The sequence below is a fragment of the Ovis canadensis genome, chromosome 20 (assembly GCF_042477335.2).
Source record: "Ovis canadensis isolate MfBH-ARS-UI-01 breed Bighorn chromosome 20, ARS-UI_OviCan_v2, whole genome shotgun sequence".
Taxonomy (NCBI): domain Eukaryota; kingdom Metazoa; phylum Chordata; class Mammalia; order Artiodactyla; family Bovidae; genus Ovis; species Ovis canadensis.
Window position 1 is genome coordinate 28,291,683 of NC_091264.1, and position 19,601 is coordinate 28,311,283.

At 52.1% G+C, this 19,601-nt stretch overlaps 1 protein-coding gene across 3 annotated transcripts in view; it reads right to left on the reverse strand.

The window, feature by feature from the left end:
• KIF6 (kinesin family member 6) overlaps positions 1–19,601 on the reverse strand; it is a 428,493-nt gene that overhangs the window by 1,635 nt on the left and 407,257 nt on the right. The window contains exons 19-21 of one of the 3 annotated variants that reach the window (XM_069562629.1): positions 15,382–15,479; positions 7,449–7,538; positions 5,406–5,512 (exon numbers count right to left, since the gene is read on the reverse strand). In XM_069562629.1, coding sequence (XP_069418730.1) covers positions 5,406–5,512; positions 7,449–7,538; positions 15,382–15,479 — 295 coding nt within the window. Of the gene's footprint in view, positions 1–5,405; positions 5,513–7,448; positions 7,539–15,381; positions 15,483–19,601 lie in introns of all 3 variants that reach the window. The other 2 variants (XM_069562628.1, XM_069562627.1) reach the window with 2 other exon arrangements.

The following is a 19,601-nucleotide window of genomic DNA, read 5'->3' on the forward strand; positions in this document are numbered from 1 at the left end:
ACTCTTGGGCCCCACTCAGGCTCACTGGGCCCACAAAAGTATGAGAACTAATATGGGGGACATGCAGTTCATTTGCTTAAAGTTTGGCTACCATAAGAATTTCTGAAGATCCTTGGGTAAAGAACACCGTATTTTTTTAAAAACTGCAGCGGACAGAGAGATGAGGCAGCTGCAGCATCCAGGTGTGGACGTGGGGTACCTGGCAGTGGGGGGTATGGGCTTGCTCTTCCGGAGGGGAAGTCGGTGATTCTCTGTGATGCAGCGAATGTGGGAAGTAACAGGGAGGAAGATGTTGAAAACAATTCAAGGCTATGAACCCTTGATCCCCGAATTTAGTTCTGTGTGCAAGATCTAGTTCTGTGGACTTCACTGTCTAATTCAGTGGAGATGGTCCTTATTATTATTTTTTAAATTTAAAAACTTTATTTCATTTTTGGCTGCCCTGGGTCTTCACTGCTCTGTGCGGGCTTCCTCTCGTGTGCCAAGAGGGGGCCACTCTGTATTTGTGGGATGTGGGCTTCTCATGACGGCGGCTTCTCTTGTTGCGGAGCACGGGCTCTGGAGCATGGGCTTCAGTAGTTGCGGCCCCGTGGGCTTAGTTGCTCCACGGCATGTGGGATCTTCCTGGACCCGGGGTAGAACCTGTGTCCCGTGCACTGGCAGGTGGATTCTTAGCCACTGGACCACCAGGGAAGTCCTGAGATGTCCTTATTTATTTAAAAAGAATTATTTATTTTTTGGCTGCACTGGGTCGTCATTGCTGCCCAGAATTCTCTGTGGGGTCTCCTCTCTAGCTGCAGTGCGGGGGCTTCTCACTGGGGGGGCTTCTCATTGGAGAGCACAGGCTCTAGGGCTCTTGGGCGCAGTAGCTGCTGCTCCCGGGCTCCGGAGCACGGGCTCTGTGCTCCTTACCAGGAATCCTGGCCCAGGACGCTTGGTGCTCGGGCTTAGCTGCTCTGTGGCTTGTGGGATAATCCTGGATCAGGGACTGCACCCATATCTCCGGCATTGGCAGGCAGATTCTTCACCATTGAGCCACCAGGGAAGCCCAGTCCTTATTTTTAAGATATTCCTGACTGTCGTAATTGACTCCTAGACCAGGAAGGAAGAAAGTCAAACACACCAGAGTGTGGGAAGGTGATGTGTTCTAGTCACTCTGGACCCAAGGTTCCCCCAGCTCTGGTGCAGGTTGGAAATGTCTAGGGCGCTGTTAGGAATCCTCATATCCAGGCCACTCTCAGGATGGATTAAATCAGAATCTCTGGGTCCCAGCTGTTCTAAAGAACGGCCAGGCCCAAACCCGCTGCTTTCATCTCTGTTCCAAGAGTTGGCGAGGGCAGGTACTGAGGGCCATGAAGCATGTGGCTGTGGACCAAGTCACGGGTCTGAGGCTTCTTCTGCACCACTGAGAAGCGTCCTGGGCCAGGATTCCTGGTAAGGAGCAGAGAGTCGGAGCCAGCGCCCCACTAGGGCTGTCCCTGCTTCGCTGCCCCAGACACTTGCCTGCGGTGAGGACTGGGGGTGAGGGTGGGGCTGAGAAGAAAGGCCCCAGGGCTGGGCTCAGAGTGCACGATATTCAAAGACATAGCCCCTTGCACAGATCAACCTCCACTAACAACAAATGTCCTGGTTCCTGTTCATTCTCTATGAACCTCATTTAAGTAATGGAGCTACCAGTCGATGCTGGGGTTTTTGTGACTGTGGATTCCCAGGGTAGAGGGCACTATTACACCACTGAAACCTCCACCGCACCTCACCGTGTAGGATCAGGTCTCAACACACAGGCCAGTTTCCCCGCTGATGGCTCCCTGGTGCTCGGCAGGTTATGAGGGAACTTTGTGGACCTTGTCTCAGGAGAGCTGCCCACCGGGGCAAAGGTGGAATCTGAACCTGACAGGGGTGACAGGGAGGCTGGAGGAGGTGAGCAGCCCAGGGTCGCCCAGGGCTGAGATGGAGAGCCCTTACGTCTCGGTCTCTTCCTTCCCAGATCTGTGTTGTTTCCGTTTCCCTGGGAGGGCTCCTGACGGAAGGAGAGAGCCAGGGGCTTCTCAGAGCGGAGGTGCTGGGGCTAGGGGCGCTGGGGGGCTTTGGGGGTTCTCCTCCTGGCTGGAGAAGAGGGCAGTGTGCTCATGGCGGGGTTCACAGCAAACATCAAGGTTCCAGACAGACATTCTTCCAAACTCAGGGATTAAGGGAGAGTCTAGAAAGGGGTTAATCTCATTTTCTCCGCTCTTGAAGCCACCGTTGGCAGCTAGAAACAGCAGCTTTGACACCGTGGATGACTAATGCCCCTTCCAGGGGAGATATACCTGTCCACGTGTGCCCCAGGCAGGGATTGAAACGCTCCACAGCTTCCCCAGGAATCCTAAATCAAACAGATTCATCCTGGCCTTTGCTGAAGCCTAAGAGCTGGCTAAATCACCCTTTCCGGGCTCTTGTTCCTTGGCTGACGGTCACAAATCCCCCATAATGAGCACTTGTGAAGGAGCCCCGCCAGACAGCGCCACTGAATTAGGAGCAGAGGGGCCCAGGGCAGGGACGGGCAGTGTTTGCTTTGGCTGTGGTGGGGAGGGCAAGGTGCCTGGGCCCAGCCCATGTGTTTGCCCACAGGGAGGCCTGATAAGTGGGCTGTGTAGACAGTGCGGCGTGGTGGACCGGGGCCATCTGCCACGTGTTGGGGGCGGGGGAGACCGCACCTGCTGCTCTGCAGCCCCGACCTGGCCAGAGGGGGGCCCTTTGTCACCCTGTCTTCAGCTTCCCTGGGGCCCCGTGGTCACTAAGAACCTGGGATTATTTCCCCCCGCTTGGGGAATAAAAACTGAACCCTCGAACTTGTGTTTGTTTTGATGAATTACTTCCAGGCTGCCGTTTGTTTGGAGAACCAAGCTCCCCAGCTGCAGGGAGGGTAGAGGCTGAGGGAAAACACCCGCGAGCAAGCTGGCTTTCCAGACGGCTCGGCCCAGCGGAGCACACGGGAGGCTTGGGTTCTCCTGGCTCTGCCATTGCAGTCGGGGGTGGTGGGTGGCGGGGGGCATACCTCAGCTTCCTCTCCTGCCAAAAGGGGGGATCACACTCGTGGTTCTGTGCGCCTTACAGGCATGTTGAGGGCGCCACACGGAATAATGTTCATGAAGAAAACATATAACTGGTAACCTGCTCTAAACATCATAATGAAAGCATCCCAGCTGGAGTTCCCTGGTGGTCCGGTGACTGAGACTCCATGCTGCTCACAATGCGGGGGGCCCAGGTTCGATCCCTGGTCAGGGAACTAAGATCGTGCATGTAAGCAACTAAGATTCCGCATGCCACAAAGAAAATGGACCATCCTGCGTGCTGCAACAAAGACCTGGTGCAGCCAAATAAAATAAATACATAAAAATAAATAGTTAAAAAAAAACCAAAAACAAGAGTGCCCAGTCTTTGACCCAGTCTTCTGCACCAGCCAGGCCTGGTGTTAGCAGGAAGATGCCGCCCTGCCATAGACCTTGGATGTCTGCCTTTTCTCTTTGGAGCGGGCTGCAGGGTCACGTCGCTAATGTGTGAAACAAAAGCTGAGTAAATGGAACTTTAAAATATTGCTTATTTGTAGACTTCTGGATGGGACAAATGATGGTTGAATTTTATGAATTTGTTCTGGGGGGTGGGGTTGTCTCCTAGCTCCAGGAACCAATGCTCCCTCCACTTATGTCCTGGACATTATTCCATCAACTTCCTCAAAGAATTTTCTCTTGCATTTTGGTCCTGTTTCCCACATCATAAATCTCCCTCCATTTTTTCTCCCCTTCCTGGGCTGTTCCTTTCAGTGTATAAACAAGTCCTTGTGACCCCCACGTGTCCTGTGCAGGCGGCCGTAAGTCCGGGCCATCCGGACCTTCCCAGGAAGGTACCTCCCTGAGAACCGCTGGCTCCTGGTCTTCTGTGGCCTGCACGACACTCTGTGGCTGGAGTGAGCTTTCCAAACCACTGGTCAGATGACATCACGCTATGGTTTCAGTTCTTTCCCGAGTTCCCACCACACGCTCCTGGAGCAGAAGCCAAGCCCAGGAGGCCTGTGGGATCCTGCCCTCCTCTCTGGCTTGGCCCCCCGTCCCAGCCGTGCCAGTCTCTGTCCCACCCTGTGGCCAAGCTGAGTCCTTCCCCTCTGGGCTGGCCCTTGCTGCTCCTCCCAGAGTGAGTGGAACCCTGGCCCCCAGAGCCACATGGCTGCGTCACCCTCACTCTTAGGCCTCAGTTTTGAGTCTCCCCCTTCCCCTCTCCCAGATAAAAGCATCTCTCTGCGGATCTCTATGCATCACGTATTCCAGCTGCTTCAGAGCTCTCATTGGCACCGAGGATAATCTTATGTCTCTGGGATGTGTTCACAGTCTCTCTCCCTCCTTCCAGCCTGTCAAGGGCTTCAGTCTTGTTCACTGATATGGCCCCAGCACTGGTACAGTGCCCAGCATACAGAAGGTGCCTAATAAACACAGTGCTCATTTACCAACTGGCTGTCTGGTATTGGTCTGTGTCTGATACGTATCATTTGGAGTATTTGGGGGATGACTGGGGCGGGGGGAGGGTGTGTGGCTTGGAGACTACTCAATCTGAATCCAAATTTTTCTAACCCTAACCCTAACCCTAACCCATCTGGTGCCTTGTGGCCGTGTGAAAGCAACGCTAAGCCAGACAAGTAGCCTTTGGATTACTGGAATGAGGCTAAGACTAAAAACAGGGCTGGGGTCAGGGGCCCCAGATGGAGGCTGGTCCCACGGGTCTCCAGGGAGAGGGAAGAAGTCCTGTCTGTGCAGGAAGGCAGGGGCCATGAGGAAGTGGGGGGAGGCCAGTGATGGAGGCCAGGCTGGGCCTTCTCTTTCTCTTTCTCTTTCAGCTCCTGACACACTGCATATTTCTTCTCTGACTGTTCCCATGTCCTCGGGCCTGGGCCTTCAAGTGGTGTTCACACCTACAACTCGCTGGCAAGAACCAGGCTCCAACAGGAGAGTAAGATTTCGAGCTGGGGGTTGAACAAGTTCCAAACCATTGGTCAGCCCTTCCTGTTTGGAGCAGGCAAACAGAGGGGAGCTGGCTCTGGGGACAGGCGACCAGACATCATCCTAAAGAGCTGGGGGTGGAGGGATGCTTTGCCAAGAGGGGCAGGCAGGGGCCCCCTGGGCTGGCCACCCCCTTGGCCCATCTCGGTGTGTCCGAGGCTGCCTTCTGGGGCTGTCTCCAGGAGGAGGCAGCGGTGGGCAATGCAGGAGGTGACCGCAAGGCCCTGCCGGAGGCTTTGGGAACCTGCGGAAGCTTCCTGTTTTCCTCAGCTCCCTGTTGTTCCAGCTTTCCCCACGCAGCCCCTCCCCCCGCCCCAACCTAGGGCCTGACCATGACCTGGGCCCTGGAGGAGCTGCTGGGGAAGGGGCTCTTACCTGTCCTCTGCAGGATGTTCTGTCTGGCCTTGATGAAGGCCAGGATGTCGGAGTCTGTCTGGCTGTCCCCTGTGAGAGGGACGGACGACACTGGCCTCTCTGGGATGCTGGGGACAATGACACACCACACTTTACCACGCTTGACCTTTGGCCGTGGGATTCACCTTTCCAGGGCACTTTTCCATGCTCATGGCTGGATCCGCTCTCACCCCCGCTTCTCTGCAGCCCCTGCAGCAAGCCGCCTGCACCCACGCGAGGCACATGGCGCCTGGTCTTTTGGGTCAAACCCTTCGTGGCTTCTCATCAGCCTTGGGATGAAATTTGGACTCGTCCCTGTGTGATCTAGGCTGCTCACTGCACTCCAGCCACCCTGTTTCTCTGATAGACCATGCTCCTCCCGGCCTCTGGTCTGGCCTGCTCTGTCCCCAGACCTTCACACGGCTGCAGGAGCTTTCAGCACCTCCTCCATCCCCTCACGCCCACCTCTCTCTGCCCCACCTCTAGCTGACACAAACCAAGCCCATTCTAGGGTGGGCCTGCCTTCCTCAGCCCCCGGCTTAGGTGTCGTATCCTCTAGGATGTGACCCCACTGCACCCCCACCCCCACCCCCATGGGAGGTGAGCGCAAGGCCCTGCCTGAGGCTTTGGGAACCTGCAGAAGCTTCCTGCTTTCTCAGCTCCCTGTTGTTCCAGTTCCGCCCTGGCCTCCCCACCTTGGGCCTGACCATGATCTCGGCCCTGGAGGAGCTGCTTAGCTAACCCTTAGCTAGTTGTTCCTGAGACAGAGGTAACTCTTTCCCCTTCTCTCCTTAAAAACAGAACCATACACTATTTAGCCCAGCAAGTTGCCACCCTCAGAATACTACATTTCCCAGCCTTCTTTGCAGCTATGTGTGGTCAGGTGACCGGATTGTGGCCAATAAGATTTGGAAGACATGAGATTTCTTTTCCCCTTTAAAAAGGGACAGATGCAAGGCCCCTCTCCCTTCTCATTTTCCATCCAACCCCTAGACGTAAAATCCTCCTTGAGAAATTCAAACGAGGTGCTCTCCTGGCTCTGACAAGCATCTGTCCTCACACCGTCACTCCACACGACATGGACAGTATCCACTCCCTTGGGAGGTGGGGAGGATTGTATGTAGCAAAGGGTTGCTTATCGCCTCATGCAATATTTGGCATTCTGACTGCAGCTCAGCGAGAAGAGCTAGAGCAGAGCTGGGGCAGGGAGGCGTGGGCTGCTCTGCAGTTGTGCCTTCCATCCAGAGTGGGGGTGTAGGGGTGGAGTGGGGGGTGGTAGGGGGTGGAATTCACCCCTGGGCAGCCTGTGGAGAAGAACAGGGCCTGCCGGGTGAAGCAGGGCTCGCGGGTAGTCTAGTCAGAGGGCACTGGAGATACGCACTGGGGGTAGGGGCCGCATTAGTTTTGCTCAGCCTGAGGCCAGGCCTATCAACTCCATCCCTTCCCACCTGGGGACTCTGCGTGGGGCTGGTGGGCTACATGGAACTGCCCCTGGGCTGGCTCCTGTTCCTTTAGTGGCCCCAGGTACATCAATTTACAAGGACACGTGGGCTTCCTGGGTGGCGCTAGTGGTAAAGAAGCCGCCTGCCAGGGCAGGAGACATAAGAGACGCAGGTTCCATCCCTGGGTCGGGAAGATCCCCCGGAAGGAGGGCATGGCAACCCACACCAGTATTCTTCATGGAGAATCCCATGGACAGAGGAGCCTGTTGGGCTACAGTCCTTGGGGTCGCAAAGAGTCAGACTTGACTGAAGCGACTTAGCATGCATGCACACACGTGAAGCAACTCCGCCTGCATGGGGCCCCGGTGACTCTGGGGACACTTCCTCAGCTCTGGGAGTTGGCATTTGTGAGAGATTCCAGGGAATTCCTGGGGTGCCAGGGTGGAGGCCTGCCCTGGGCTCCATCTGTGAGGCCACTGCACTGAGGGGCTGCTGGGGTTGAGAGAAGCCGACTGGTGGTTTCAGCCCACTGCACCCACGGCAGGGCTGTCGCGGGAGTCAGAGCGGGAAGAAGGCCACAGACCTGTCCTCCGTGGGGGCACCAGGGCTGCTCTGCTCCAGGCTGTGCAGGAGGGGGCCAGGCGAGGGCAGGATCCTCCTGGCATACACATCGCTGTAAAGACAGATCAGTAGGAGAAAAACGTATGGAAGGAGGTTTGCAGAGGAGAAATCTAGAGTTTATAGTTAGGAGCTGTATGGATTGATTGAGAGTTTGTGGCTCCCGAAAACTCGTATGTGGGAATTGATTCCCCAGCGTGATGGTATCTGGAGGTGGGGCCCTTGTAAGGTAACTTGTTTGGATGAGATTATGAGGGTGGAGTCCCCAGCATAGGATTGGTGCCCTTATAAGAAGAGGAAGAGAAAGAAACCAGAGCTGTCCCTCTGCCGTGTGTGGTTTCTCTTGTGGTGGCCCAATCTAACAGACGCCAAGACTCCTGTTACGGATGGTGGTCAGTCCGTTCAAGCTGCTATAACAGAATGCCATGGATGGGATGGCTTCGACTACAGGAATTTATTTCTCACTGTTCTGGAGGCTGGCGTTCTGAGGTCAAGGGGTCTGCAAGGTCAGGTCAAGACTGCCGAATTCTTGTGTCCTCACATGGTAGAGAGAGAGAGCTCTCTGGCCTCTTTTCATCAGGGCACAAATCCTCTTCATGAGAGCCCCGCCTTCATGACCTAAAGACTCATCTCCAAATACAATCACTTTGGAGGTCAGATGTCAACTTACGAATTTTTGGAGGACACATACAGTTTATAACATTCTGCCCCTGACCCCACTCCCCCCAGTTTATGTCCTTCTCATGTGAAATACATTCGTTTCACTCCACCAGCCCCCGGCTTGTGCCAGCATCAATGCTAAATCTCATCCACTGAGGTATCATCTAAATCAGATATGGGTGAGACTCAAAGAAGGATTCATCCTAAGGCAAAAAATCCCTTGTTGGCTGTGAACCTGTGAGACCTGACAAGGTATGTGCTTCCAAAATGCAATGATGGGACAAAGCATAAGATAGACATTCCCACCCATTTTACCTTTTCCCTTCCAAAAGGGAGAAAGAGGAGAGGGGAAGGGGGCGACAGGTCCCATGCAAACCCAAAGCCTACAATGCAAACGTCACGGGATCTCAAGGTTTGAAAGGTCTTGACCCTCTTTGGCTTGATGCTCTCTCTACCCTCCAGACCCACTAGGGGTGAAGGTCCTGTCTTCCAGACCCATGGGTGGAGGTCCTTCATGGTTCTGCTAGGCGGCCCCACCTGCACATCTTTGGGCAGAGGCTATCTGGCTTGTTGAAAGCAAGGCTATGCGCCCCGCGCCCCGCCCCCACCCCCCCACCCCCTGCCCCCGCCGCCTTTTGAAACAGACGAGGCAGTTGTGATGATCTGGGAATTGCCTCTGTGCTCATTCTTTCCTTGACCTAAAGGCTACTGCCCATTCACATCGGGTTAGCTCTATAGTCTGTCCTGTGAGATCGGAGAGGTCCACCAGCCTTCCTTTCTTCCTCTCATCTCCTCCCCTTCAGTTCAGTCTCACAGTTTTCCCTCTAGGAAGGCTGATGAAGCCTGGAATCCACACCCACACTGGCCTCCCAGCGTTCTCTTCTGAAACATTTCTTCGGTTTTTGCAATATGAATAGGCTGAGAATTTTCCAAATCTTTACCTTCTAGTTCCTTTTTGCTTAATAATTCCATCTTCAAATCATTTCTCTCTTCTTCGAGCTCAGCAGTCAGAAAGGGCCAGGGCCTCTCCTGCAACTCTTTGCTTAGAGATCTCCTCAGCTAAACATCTGGTTTTATCACTTGCAAATTATTCCTTCTACAAGAGGCCAGAACGTGAACGTAGTTCAGTCAAGTTCTTTGCCACTTTAGAACAAGATCACCTTTTCTTCAGTGTTCAGTAGCATGCTCCTCGTTTCTGAGACCTCACCAGAATGGTCTTTACCATCCTTATTCCTAACATTCTCTATATGGTTATTTTTTATTCTTTCAGAAGATGGACATGTTCTCCTCAGCTCTCCTCTTTCCTATCTTTCTTTCTTTCTTTCTTCCTTCCTATTTTTTTTTTTCTTGGCTGCACTCCATCATCATTTGGGTGCTCGGGCTTAGTTGCCCCACAACATGGGGAATCTTAGTTCCCAGACCAGGGATCGAACCCACATCCCCTGCATTGGAAGGCAGATTTTTAACCACTGGACCACCAGCAAAGTCCCTCCTCTTTCCTTTCTGAGCCCTCACCAGAACTGCCTTTAAAAGTCCATTCGTGAGGATCTTAGTGTCTTACAGCACAAGCTTCCAAACTCTTCTAAGCTTCTACTCATGACTTGCTTCCAAAGCTGCTGCTGCATTTCTAGGTATTAGTTACGGTAACACCCTACGTCTTGTACTAATTTCTGACTGAGTAAGTTTGGGCTAAGTACCATAGACCAAATGGCTGGTAAACAATGGAAATTCATCATTTCTCTTGGCTTTGGGGCTGCGTGTCTGAGGTCAGGTGCTGGCATGGTTGTGTTCTGGTGAGAGCCTTCTTCTGGGTTTCAGACTGCTGACTTCTTGTGCTTTCATGAGGTAGAAAGAGAGAGAGAGAGCTAGTTCTCTGAACCTTTTTCTTTTTAAGATTTTTTTTTTTTGATGTGGACCAGTTTAAAAGTCTTTATTGGTTACAATAGTGTTTCTGCTTTATGTTTGGTTTCTGGGTCCCAAGGCATTTGGGATCCTAGCTCCTTGACGAGGGGTCGAACCCAGGCAGCCTGCGTTGGAAGGCCAGCTCCTAAGCACCAGACCAGGAGGGAAGACCCTGGACTCCTCTTACAAGGCATAATCCCATTTTTGAGGGCCTCACCCCCATGACCAAATTACCTCCCAAAGGCCCCATCTCTTAATGCCATCTCACTGGGGATTAGCGTGTGATATGAATTTGGCGGGGGCACAAACATTCAGTCTATAATAGATGTTTACTCGTTAATTCTCATTGTCAGAGCATTGCATGTACCGCTGTGGACGCTGAACAAAGGCAACAATGATCACAGCTGTCATTTACAGACACCGGCTACACACAGGTCCTGGGAGGGCGCTCGGCAAACATCACCCCACTTAATCCTCTCGATAGCCTCCTCATCCCCATTATATAGTTGAGAAAAGCTGAGGCTTAGGAAGGTTAAAGAGATTCTAAAAGTTACCCAGCTGGTAAGTGGCAGTATCTGGATTTAATCACAACTCCGTGAAGCTTCAGAACTTGAGCTTTATTTTCATTTCTGGCTGTGCTGGGCCTTCGTTGCTGTGTGTGGGCTTTCTCTAGTTGGGGTGAGCGGGGGCTCCTCTCCGGGTGTGGTACGCAGGCTTCTCATCGCAGTGGCTTCTTTGCTATGGAGCACTCGGCTCCAGGCAGGAGGGCTCGGCCAGCAGTCGTGGTTCCCAGGCTCTAGACTACAGGCTCAGTAGTTGTGGCACACGGGCTTAGTTGCCCTGCAGCACATGGGACCTTCCCGGCCTGGGGAACGAACCAGTGTCTCCTGCATTGGCAGGTGGAGTCCCAGCCACTTGTGCTTTATTAACCAGAATCAACTCTGGCATTCTGAGGACACATGTGAGACACACGGCTTGTTCCTGGCCACGTGGACCATCCTGGATGGCCCTGATTGACCGGCTCTGTGCTCCCTGAGTCAGGAGTCAGAGCCAGCAGCTCCTCAGATGCAGCTCTGCACGTTTAATGGATGCGGGCTCCTTGCCTTGGACCCTGGTTGGGAGACAGTGGAAACCAGCAGCACCCCAAGGAGGTGAAGAGATAAGCTGTCCGGAATGGCAGTGACGTGACAGATCCCCTCCCTTGCTTAACGACGTCCTGCCTAGACCACAGAGTCAGAGCAGAATGAGGCCTGCAGAGTCACCTGGCCATCGCCCTCCTTTTCCCGATGGGGACTCGCAGGATGATTGGCAGTAGGGTTAGAGACAGGGCCTCTGGCTTTGCCCAGCCCACGTCATCAGCCCCAGGCTCTCCATGGGCCCGACAAGCTGCTGTTCCAGCCTTGAGCACTGCTTCCTCCCCAGCTCCAGCCTTCTCCCTTCTCCCGTCTCAGCCAGCGGCAGGGTCTCTTACCCTGGGCCTGCATCTACTGGCTCAGGACTGTGGGTCCTACAAACAGGAAAGGAAACAGAGCCTAGGATTCTTTTTCACCCCCAGCATCTCAGAGACTCTGCACTGAGTCTGAGAGAGCGGGGTGTCTGTGCTGTTTGGCCAGGGCTGGTGCAGGACCAGAGGTGGCCGCAAGGTGGCAGGCTCTGCACGCCTTTCTTTGGAGAACAGAGGCCGGCTTCCAGAGCTCCTTCTGAACAGTATCTGGGTGCAGCCTCAACACGGGAGGGAGAAAGGGCTTTCCATCCTGCAGGTGCTGCGATGACACCAGGCCGAGGTCAGTTTGGAGACTGTAGCAAGTCTTGCAAGATCCAGCCATTGGCACGCAAATGGCTCAGGAACTCAATGGTTTCCCAGATGAGATCCTGGAGAATGCTCACAGGTACCAGCTGCTGAGAGTTGGGGGTGGGCGCAAGAGAGCGGAGCTGGACCTGGCAGGGCAGAGGGCGTGACCACACCAGAGCAGAGGGGGCATCCAGCATCCTCTGTGGGGGCCCAACCGCCCAGCCTGTTACCTCCAGCAGCTCATGCAGGAGGATGGTGCAGTATGGAGGCCGTAGCTCCAGGATGGGGGTGGGGGGCTGTGGGGTGGGGGTGGGGGGGTCGGGGGTGGGTGGAGGGGAAGGACTCCTCCAGTCCCAAGGCTTCAGGAGCGTCCCAGGATGCCACAGCCTCTGAACCCTCAGGGTCATACCGCAGTGACCTTTGTCCTCTCTCCTGACCCTCCAGCCTTTGACAGTGAATTCATTTCTCACGCAGATGTGCCTTCTTGGAGAGACAGCAGGCCAGCCATCAGAGCTGATTATCTCTTTCTTCATAAGGATTAATTAGTATTATTAATAATGATCAGGCCTCCTGGGTTGCCCATCAGAGTGCTGTGAATTTAGTGTGATTGGTCCCTGGGGAAGGGATGAAGTCAGGCTTCTGTCAGAGCCTGAGAAGCAGAGGACCAGCCCCTGGGCTGCGGAGGGCCCATCGGGAGGAGCGGCTTCTCTGGGGCTCCGGGGAGACCAGCAGCTGGACTCCGGCTCTCCCGCTCCGGCAGCTTTCAACACTGAAAGCTGGGACACTTGTCTGTTCGTGGAAGGACAGTGACAGAGGGACCCAGGCACAGCTTATGGATGAGACAAGGGCATCCCAAAGGGGGATGCTGGCTTGCCCGAGGGCCCATAGCTCAGGAGAGCACCCTGGGTGAAAGTTTAAACTGAGGGGACTCCTTGCAGGGAACCCACGGTGAGCTTCGAGATCCAAGGCTCTGAACCTCAAGGTTTAGGATCTATGGTAAGCACACCCAGGGATCACTTTGGGATGGGTGTGTGCATACTCAGTTGCTTCAGCCGTGTCTGACTCCTTGCGACCCCATGGACTGTAGCCTGTCAGGCTCCTCTGTCCCTGGGATTCTCCAGGCAAGAATACTGGATTGGGTTGCCATGTCCTCCTCCAGGGGACCTTCCCCACCCAGGGATCGCACCCGGGTCTCTTACCTCTCCTGCACTGGCAGGTGGGTTCTTTGCCACTGGTGCAACCTGGGAAGCCCTAAACTTGGGATACCCAAGGAATATCCTGGAAGGCCAAGGCCAGATGGACCATTCTTCTCAGACAAGGCAGAGGCCAGGCGAGGGTTCAAACAGTTTCCCGAGGAGATCCTAGGAGGCTTGTCCAGAGGCCGGGTCATAGACCCAGTCCAGGGTGGACACTCTCTTAGAGGAGCTGGCAGTGGATGGACACAGGGAGAAGCAATGGCGAGTTGCCTGGGTGGAGGGGGAGGAGGGGCAGAAGCATTGGGAGGAAGATGAGAAGAGGGTAGAAAAGAATGTAGGATGGGGGAGGTCAGGGAAGGCAAGAAAGGGAGGGGAGGAAGGGGAGGAAGGGAGGGAAGCAGTGAGCAGGAGGGAGGAGGCAGGGGGCAGTGGGAAGGACAAAGAGCTGCCAACATGGAGCCTGGAGTAGGGCTGAAACTGCAGCTCTTTCCACTGTTGTTTGTTTGGTTTTTTGTTTTTGGCCACAGCTCTTGTTAATCTCAGAATTCAGAGCATCACAGCAATGAATGATGTTGCCGTTTCTCCATATCCTCGCAGGCATTTGGTGGTGTCTGCTTTATACATTTTATTCCAGCCATTCTCACAGGTGTGCAGCGGTATCTGCTTGTTGCTTTAATTGTAATTTGCAATGATCTATGATGCATCCTGTCATACACTTATTTGCCATCTGTATATCTTCTTTGGTGAGTGGCTGTTCAGATCTTTTGCTGACATATATATATATACATAAATGTCATATACATATATATATAGATAGATAGATATCAAACATTTTCTCCTAGTCTGTAGTTTATCTTTTCATTCTTTCATAGAGCAGCACTTTTTCATATTTATAAGGTCAAACTTCTCAATTTTTTTTCTGTTGTGGGATCTAAACTGCCTTTTAAAACACCAGGGTAACCAAAGAAGACACACCTTGCTGGCTATTAGCCTGGGGCTTAAGAACTCACAATGGCCCAGGTTTCCTAAAGCTGGAATACAAGCCGAAGTGCTGGCCCTGAGGACCAGCTTAGGGGGTGTGAAGTCCAGAGAAGATGTCAGCGAGGTGGTGGACGGCTCACTTTAAGAACAGGTTTAAATTTTTAAAAATTTAAGAACAGGTTTAAATTTTTAAAAATTAAAAAAAAATTTTTTTTGGCCACACCACTCAGCATGTGGTATCTTAGTTCCCTAAACATGGGGTATTGAACCCATACCCCCTAAAGTATAGAAGCCTAGTGTCTTAACCACTGGAGCAGGGAAAGCCCAGGTGTAGGTTTAGATTTAAAGAGAAGTTGCAAAGCTAGTATAGAGTCCCCATGTACCCCACTTCCCATTTCCCTTATTGTATAATCTCACATTCAAGTGAGGCACATTTGTTGCAATGCTGACACACTGTTATTAACTACAGCCCTCTTGTTTGGATTTTCTGACTTGCCCCCATCTAGTCCCCAGCCAGGGCAGCACACTCCATCTGGCCATCACATCTCCCCGGGCTCCTCTTGTCTGGGACGGTTTCTCAGAATTTTCTTGCCTTCGATGCCCTTGGGCAGGTATTTTGTTGAATGCCCCTCCACGGGGACTTGTCTGACCTTTTCCTCATGATTCAATGGGCATTATGGGTTTTTGAAAAGAAGACCAGGAGGCAAAGTGCCGTTCTCTTCACAGCACTGAGGACACTGTCCGGCAACCCCATTCCTACCCCCTTTAAAAAGCTCTATTTCATGTTCTAGCGTGAGAGCTTGGCTCCTCTTCAGACCCAGTCAAGGATCGGGCCCTGGTGGCAGAGGTCGAGGCCCTGCTCCTGCTGGCCTGTCCACGGTGCTAGCCGGCCTGTCTGAGGGATGGAGGCTGCACGAGGCCGGTGTCGTCTCCACCAGCTGCTCTGCACCCCCTCCTGCACCTGGGCAAGGGCACAGTCATCTGCCTGAGCTCCCTGGGTCCTGGCAGCCCGACTCCCCGCTGCCTTCCGCCAACACCCCCCCAGGTCACCCCTCCTTCTCCCCTCTGCCAATCGTTACTTCCTACCCTGGGGGGGACTGTGTCCACGGTCTGGCCGGGTTGCTCTTCTTGTCACTGTGGCAGCAGGTGCCCTGGCTGTCGGAGCCAGAGGGACAGGGCTGGGGGTGGGGAGGTTCTCCCACAAGCCTTGGTGAGAGCCACTGGCTTGAGTACCTCCAACTAATTTAACAGTACGAGTCACTCGTTTTCCTGGGTCACGCAGCCTACAGAGAGACTTTTAGAGCAGCAAGACTGGGTTGGGCAAGAGAGGTAGGGCATCCCAAACTATTTCAGGGTTCTCCCCTTACCTTTTGTTAGAGAGAAGCTGGGACCTTTCATGCTGGGCTTCTGACATCTGGGGAAAGGGCTTCACGTGATTCGATGGAGTCACTGCTGGGGAGCTTACCTGCTGGTCCGGGAGAAAGTTGCGCAGTGTAAGTGTGAATCTAATGACATGGGAAACTGTCTTTGATGTATTTCTCAAGGGGAAAGAACTAGCTATAAAAGTTGGAATATACAACATGTATGGGGAAAAAGCTAGATCTAGGTGTGGGCATGGAGCATGCTGATGGGCGTGGAAACATGCTCTCTGGATAGCAGGCTAAGGGGTGATGTTGGATTCATTCTGTGTGCTTTTCTCTGTTTTCTGAGTTCTCCAAATTGAGCCTGCATAACTTTTTAAAAAATACAATTTTAAACAATTATTTATTTTTGGCTGTGCTGGATCTTCTTTACTGCCAGGGCCTTTTCTCCAGCCGCGGGGCGCAGGCTTCTCACTGCGCTGGCCTCTCTTGTTGCGGAGCACAGGCTCTGTCTGGGGCACGAGGGCTTCGAGAGCTGTGGCTTCCGGGCTCTGGAGCACACAGCCTGTGTTACTTCCCGAAGCTAAGAAAAGATGTGTCTACAATGTGATCTGACAGTGCTCTAGAAGTCCTTTCAGCTTTGCCTTCCCTTGTCGCAAAGAGATGCAAGAAGAGATAAGAAAGCCTTCTTCAGCGATCAATGCAAAGAAATAGAGGAAAACAACAGAATGGGAAAGACTAGAGATCTCTTCAAGAAAATGAGAGATACCAAGGGAACATTTCATGCAAAGATGGGCTCGATAAAGGACAGAAATGGTATGGACCTAACAGAAGCAGAAGATATTAAGAAGAGGTGGCAAGAATACACAGAAGAACAGTACAAAAAGGATCTTCATGACCTGGATAATCACGATGGTGTGATCACTCATCTAGAGCCAGACATCCTGGAATGTGAAGTCAAGTGGGCCTTAGAAAGCACCACTATGAACAAAGATAGTGGAGGTGATGGAATTCCAGTAGAGCTATTTCAAATCCTGAAAGATGATGCTGTGAAAGTGTTGCACTCAATATGCCAGCAAATTTGGAAAACTCAGCAGTGGCCACAGGACTGGAAAAGGTCAGTTTTCATTCCAATCCCAAAGAAAGGCAATGCCAAAGAATGCTCAAACTACCGCACAATTGCACTCATCTCATACGCTAGTAAAGTAATGCTCAAAATTCTCTAAGCCAGGCTTCAGCAATACGTGAACCATGAACTTCCTGATGTTCAAGCTGGTTTTAGAAAAGGCAGAGGAACCAGAGATCAAATTGCCAACATCCGCTGGGTCATGGAAAAAGCAAGAGAATTCCAGAAAAACATCTATTTCTGCTTTATTGACTATGCCAAAGCCTTTGACTGTGTGGATCACAATAAACTGTGGAAAATTCTGAAAGAGATGGGAATACCAGACCACCTAACCTGCCTCTTGAGAAATCTGTATGTAGGCCAGGAAGCAACAGTTAGAACTGGACATGGAACAACAGACTGGTTCCAAATAGGAAAAGGAGTATGTCAAGGCTGTATATTGTCACCCTGCTTATTTAACTTATATTCAGAGTACATCATGAGAAATGCTGGACTGGAAGAAACACAAGCTGGAATCAAGATTGCCGGGAGAAATATCAATAACCTCAGATATGCAGATTACACCACCCTTATGGCAGAAAGTGAAGAGGAACTAAAAAGCTTCTTGATGAAAGTGAAAGAGAAAAGTGAAAAAGTTGGCTTAAAGCTCAACATTCAGAAAACAAAGATCATGGCATCCGGTCCCATCACTCCATGGGAAATAGATGGAGAAACAGTGGAAATAGTGTCAGACTTTATTTTTTGGGGCTCCAAAATCACTGCAGATGGTGACTGCAGCCATGAAATTAAAAGGCACTTACTCGTTGGAGGAAAAGTTATGACCAACCTAGATAGCATATTCAAAAGCAGAGACATTACTTTGCCGACTAAGGTCCGTCTAGTCAAGGCTATGGTTTTTCCAGTAGTCATGTATGGATGTGAGAGTTGGACTGTGAAGAAGGCTGAGCACCGAAGAATTGATGCTTTTGAACTGTGGTGTTGGAGAAGACTCTTGAGAGTCCCTTGGACTGCAAGGAGATCCAACCAGTTCATTTTAAAGGAGATCAGCCCGGGGATTTCTTTGGAAGGAATGATGCTAAAGCTGAAATTCCAGTACTTTGGCCACCTCATGAGAAGAGTTGACTCATTGGAGAAGACTTTGATGCTGGGAGGGATTGGAGGCAGGAGGAGAAGGGGACGACCGAGGATGAGATGGCTGGATGGCATTACTGACTCAATGGACGAGACTCTGAGTGAACTCCGGGAGTTGGTGATGGACAGGGAGGCCTGGTGTGCTGCGATTCATGGGGTCGCAAAGAGTCAGACATGACTGAGCGACTGAACTGAACTGAACTGAACTGAAGTGAGAGTCAGGGGTGATGCGCTCAGCACTGTATGTGGGGGCAGCCGGGCCAGGGTCCTAGAGACCTTGTGTGTCTCCACACAGGTCTCCGGAGCAGCAATTAAACCTCAGCTGATCCAAGTCTTAGCAGAACGCCCCCCCGATTCTCCCAGAACAGGAGGGCGTGGGAGGCTGGTGGGCAGCTGCTGCCAGGCCACTTCCCCTGTGCCTCGCCGTCTCGCTCGGAGACCGTCGAGGGGCAGCTTCTCATCACCTCCCACATTCTGATGAGGCTTACGGCTTCCTGCCCGTCCTACTCAGGCTTCTTCCTCAGGCTATGAAAAGGTGTCGTGGCTGCATGGAGCTCACTCCCCAGCTACACGAGACCCATTGCCCCTGCTGTGGTCACCTGGTCCCTTCCGCTTCTGGGACCTCCTGCAGGGTGGAAGGCCCCTGCAGCGACACCGTGGCTACCCTGGCCTTCACTGACCACGTGAGTAATAAACGGTCTGAAGCCACCAGCCTTGACGGGACTCTTCCTGGGTCACACAGAATGACCTACACAACTGTCCCGCGGCCAGATGCCCGTGGGCACCAGCAGGGGCTAACGGCCTCACCCACTGATGCCCTCACGAGGGAGGCTTCCTAACTAGAGAACAGGCAGAACCCAAGGGGTACTGTGAGTGTGACCGGGAACCAGGGATATCTTTATCCTTCCTAACTTCCACCTGAAATTTAACATTTCTTTCAGTGATTAAATGTCGACAACAAACCACAGTAGTATGGGTGGTACCAGTGACTCTGTAACCAGCAGAGATTACGGTTATTTTCAGATCACATTACAGTTGGTGCAGAACTCTTGAAATATCTGTGTTCTACTTTGAAATTTTGGTAAGTATGGAACACTCCCCCAGATCTTACTAATTTGTGCATTTGTAAAACACTATACATACTGTTATACCATAACTTTGCTGTTAAAATATTGCAATAACTGTACTTCCATCTCATTGGTTTTATTTGTCATTGTGTGTATTTAATTTTATCCAAATAGGCTTCTGCACTGTCTGGTCACAGGTGGCAGTAACATATGGGTTATGGCTTGGTTGTGTCTTTGGGAAAATATCTTCCGCGCCTCTCAGCTTCCTCATCCTTAAAATGAAGTGAGCAGCCTGTGAGATGACCTTGAAGGGTTCTACCAGCCCCATGAGAGGTAGGATTATGTGTCTGTCATCTCCTTTGTTCCACACACCTGAGGGGAGGTCACATGGGGGCGGTTGGAACTGGGGGTTTGTACTAACATTTCTTAACAGGTTATTCTAGCCTTTATGATATCATAGAGTACTTCTAGGAATTTGTCTAGGAAATATGCAAAAACGTTTTTTCAAATACGTTTCCAGGGAACCAGTCCCCAAACAACCTAAACATTAAACAACAGGAGATTAAATATATTAAAACAGATCCATATGCTTGAACAGCGAGGGCCTTGGAATGATGTCATGGAATAATAACATGGAAGAGGTGGCAGGCTGGACAACTAGGTAGAAACAAAGGCATCTGTAATACTCCGAGACTAATATGGGCATTTCCCTGGTGGTCCAGTGGTTAAGAATTCGCCTTGCAGTGCAGGGTACACGGGTTCAATCCCTGGCCGGGGAACTAAGATCCCATGTGCCGTGGAGAAACTAAACCCACGCGCTATAGCTACTGAACCTGTGCAGCACAACTAGAGAGTCCGTGTGCAGCAGCCAAGACCCCTCGGGTTGCAATTAAGACCCGGCA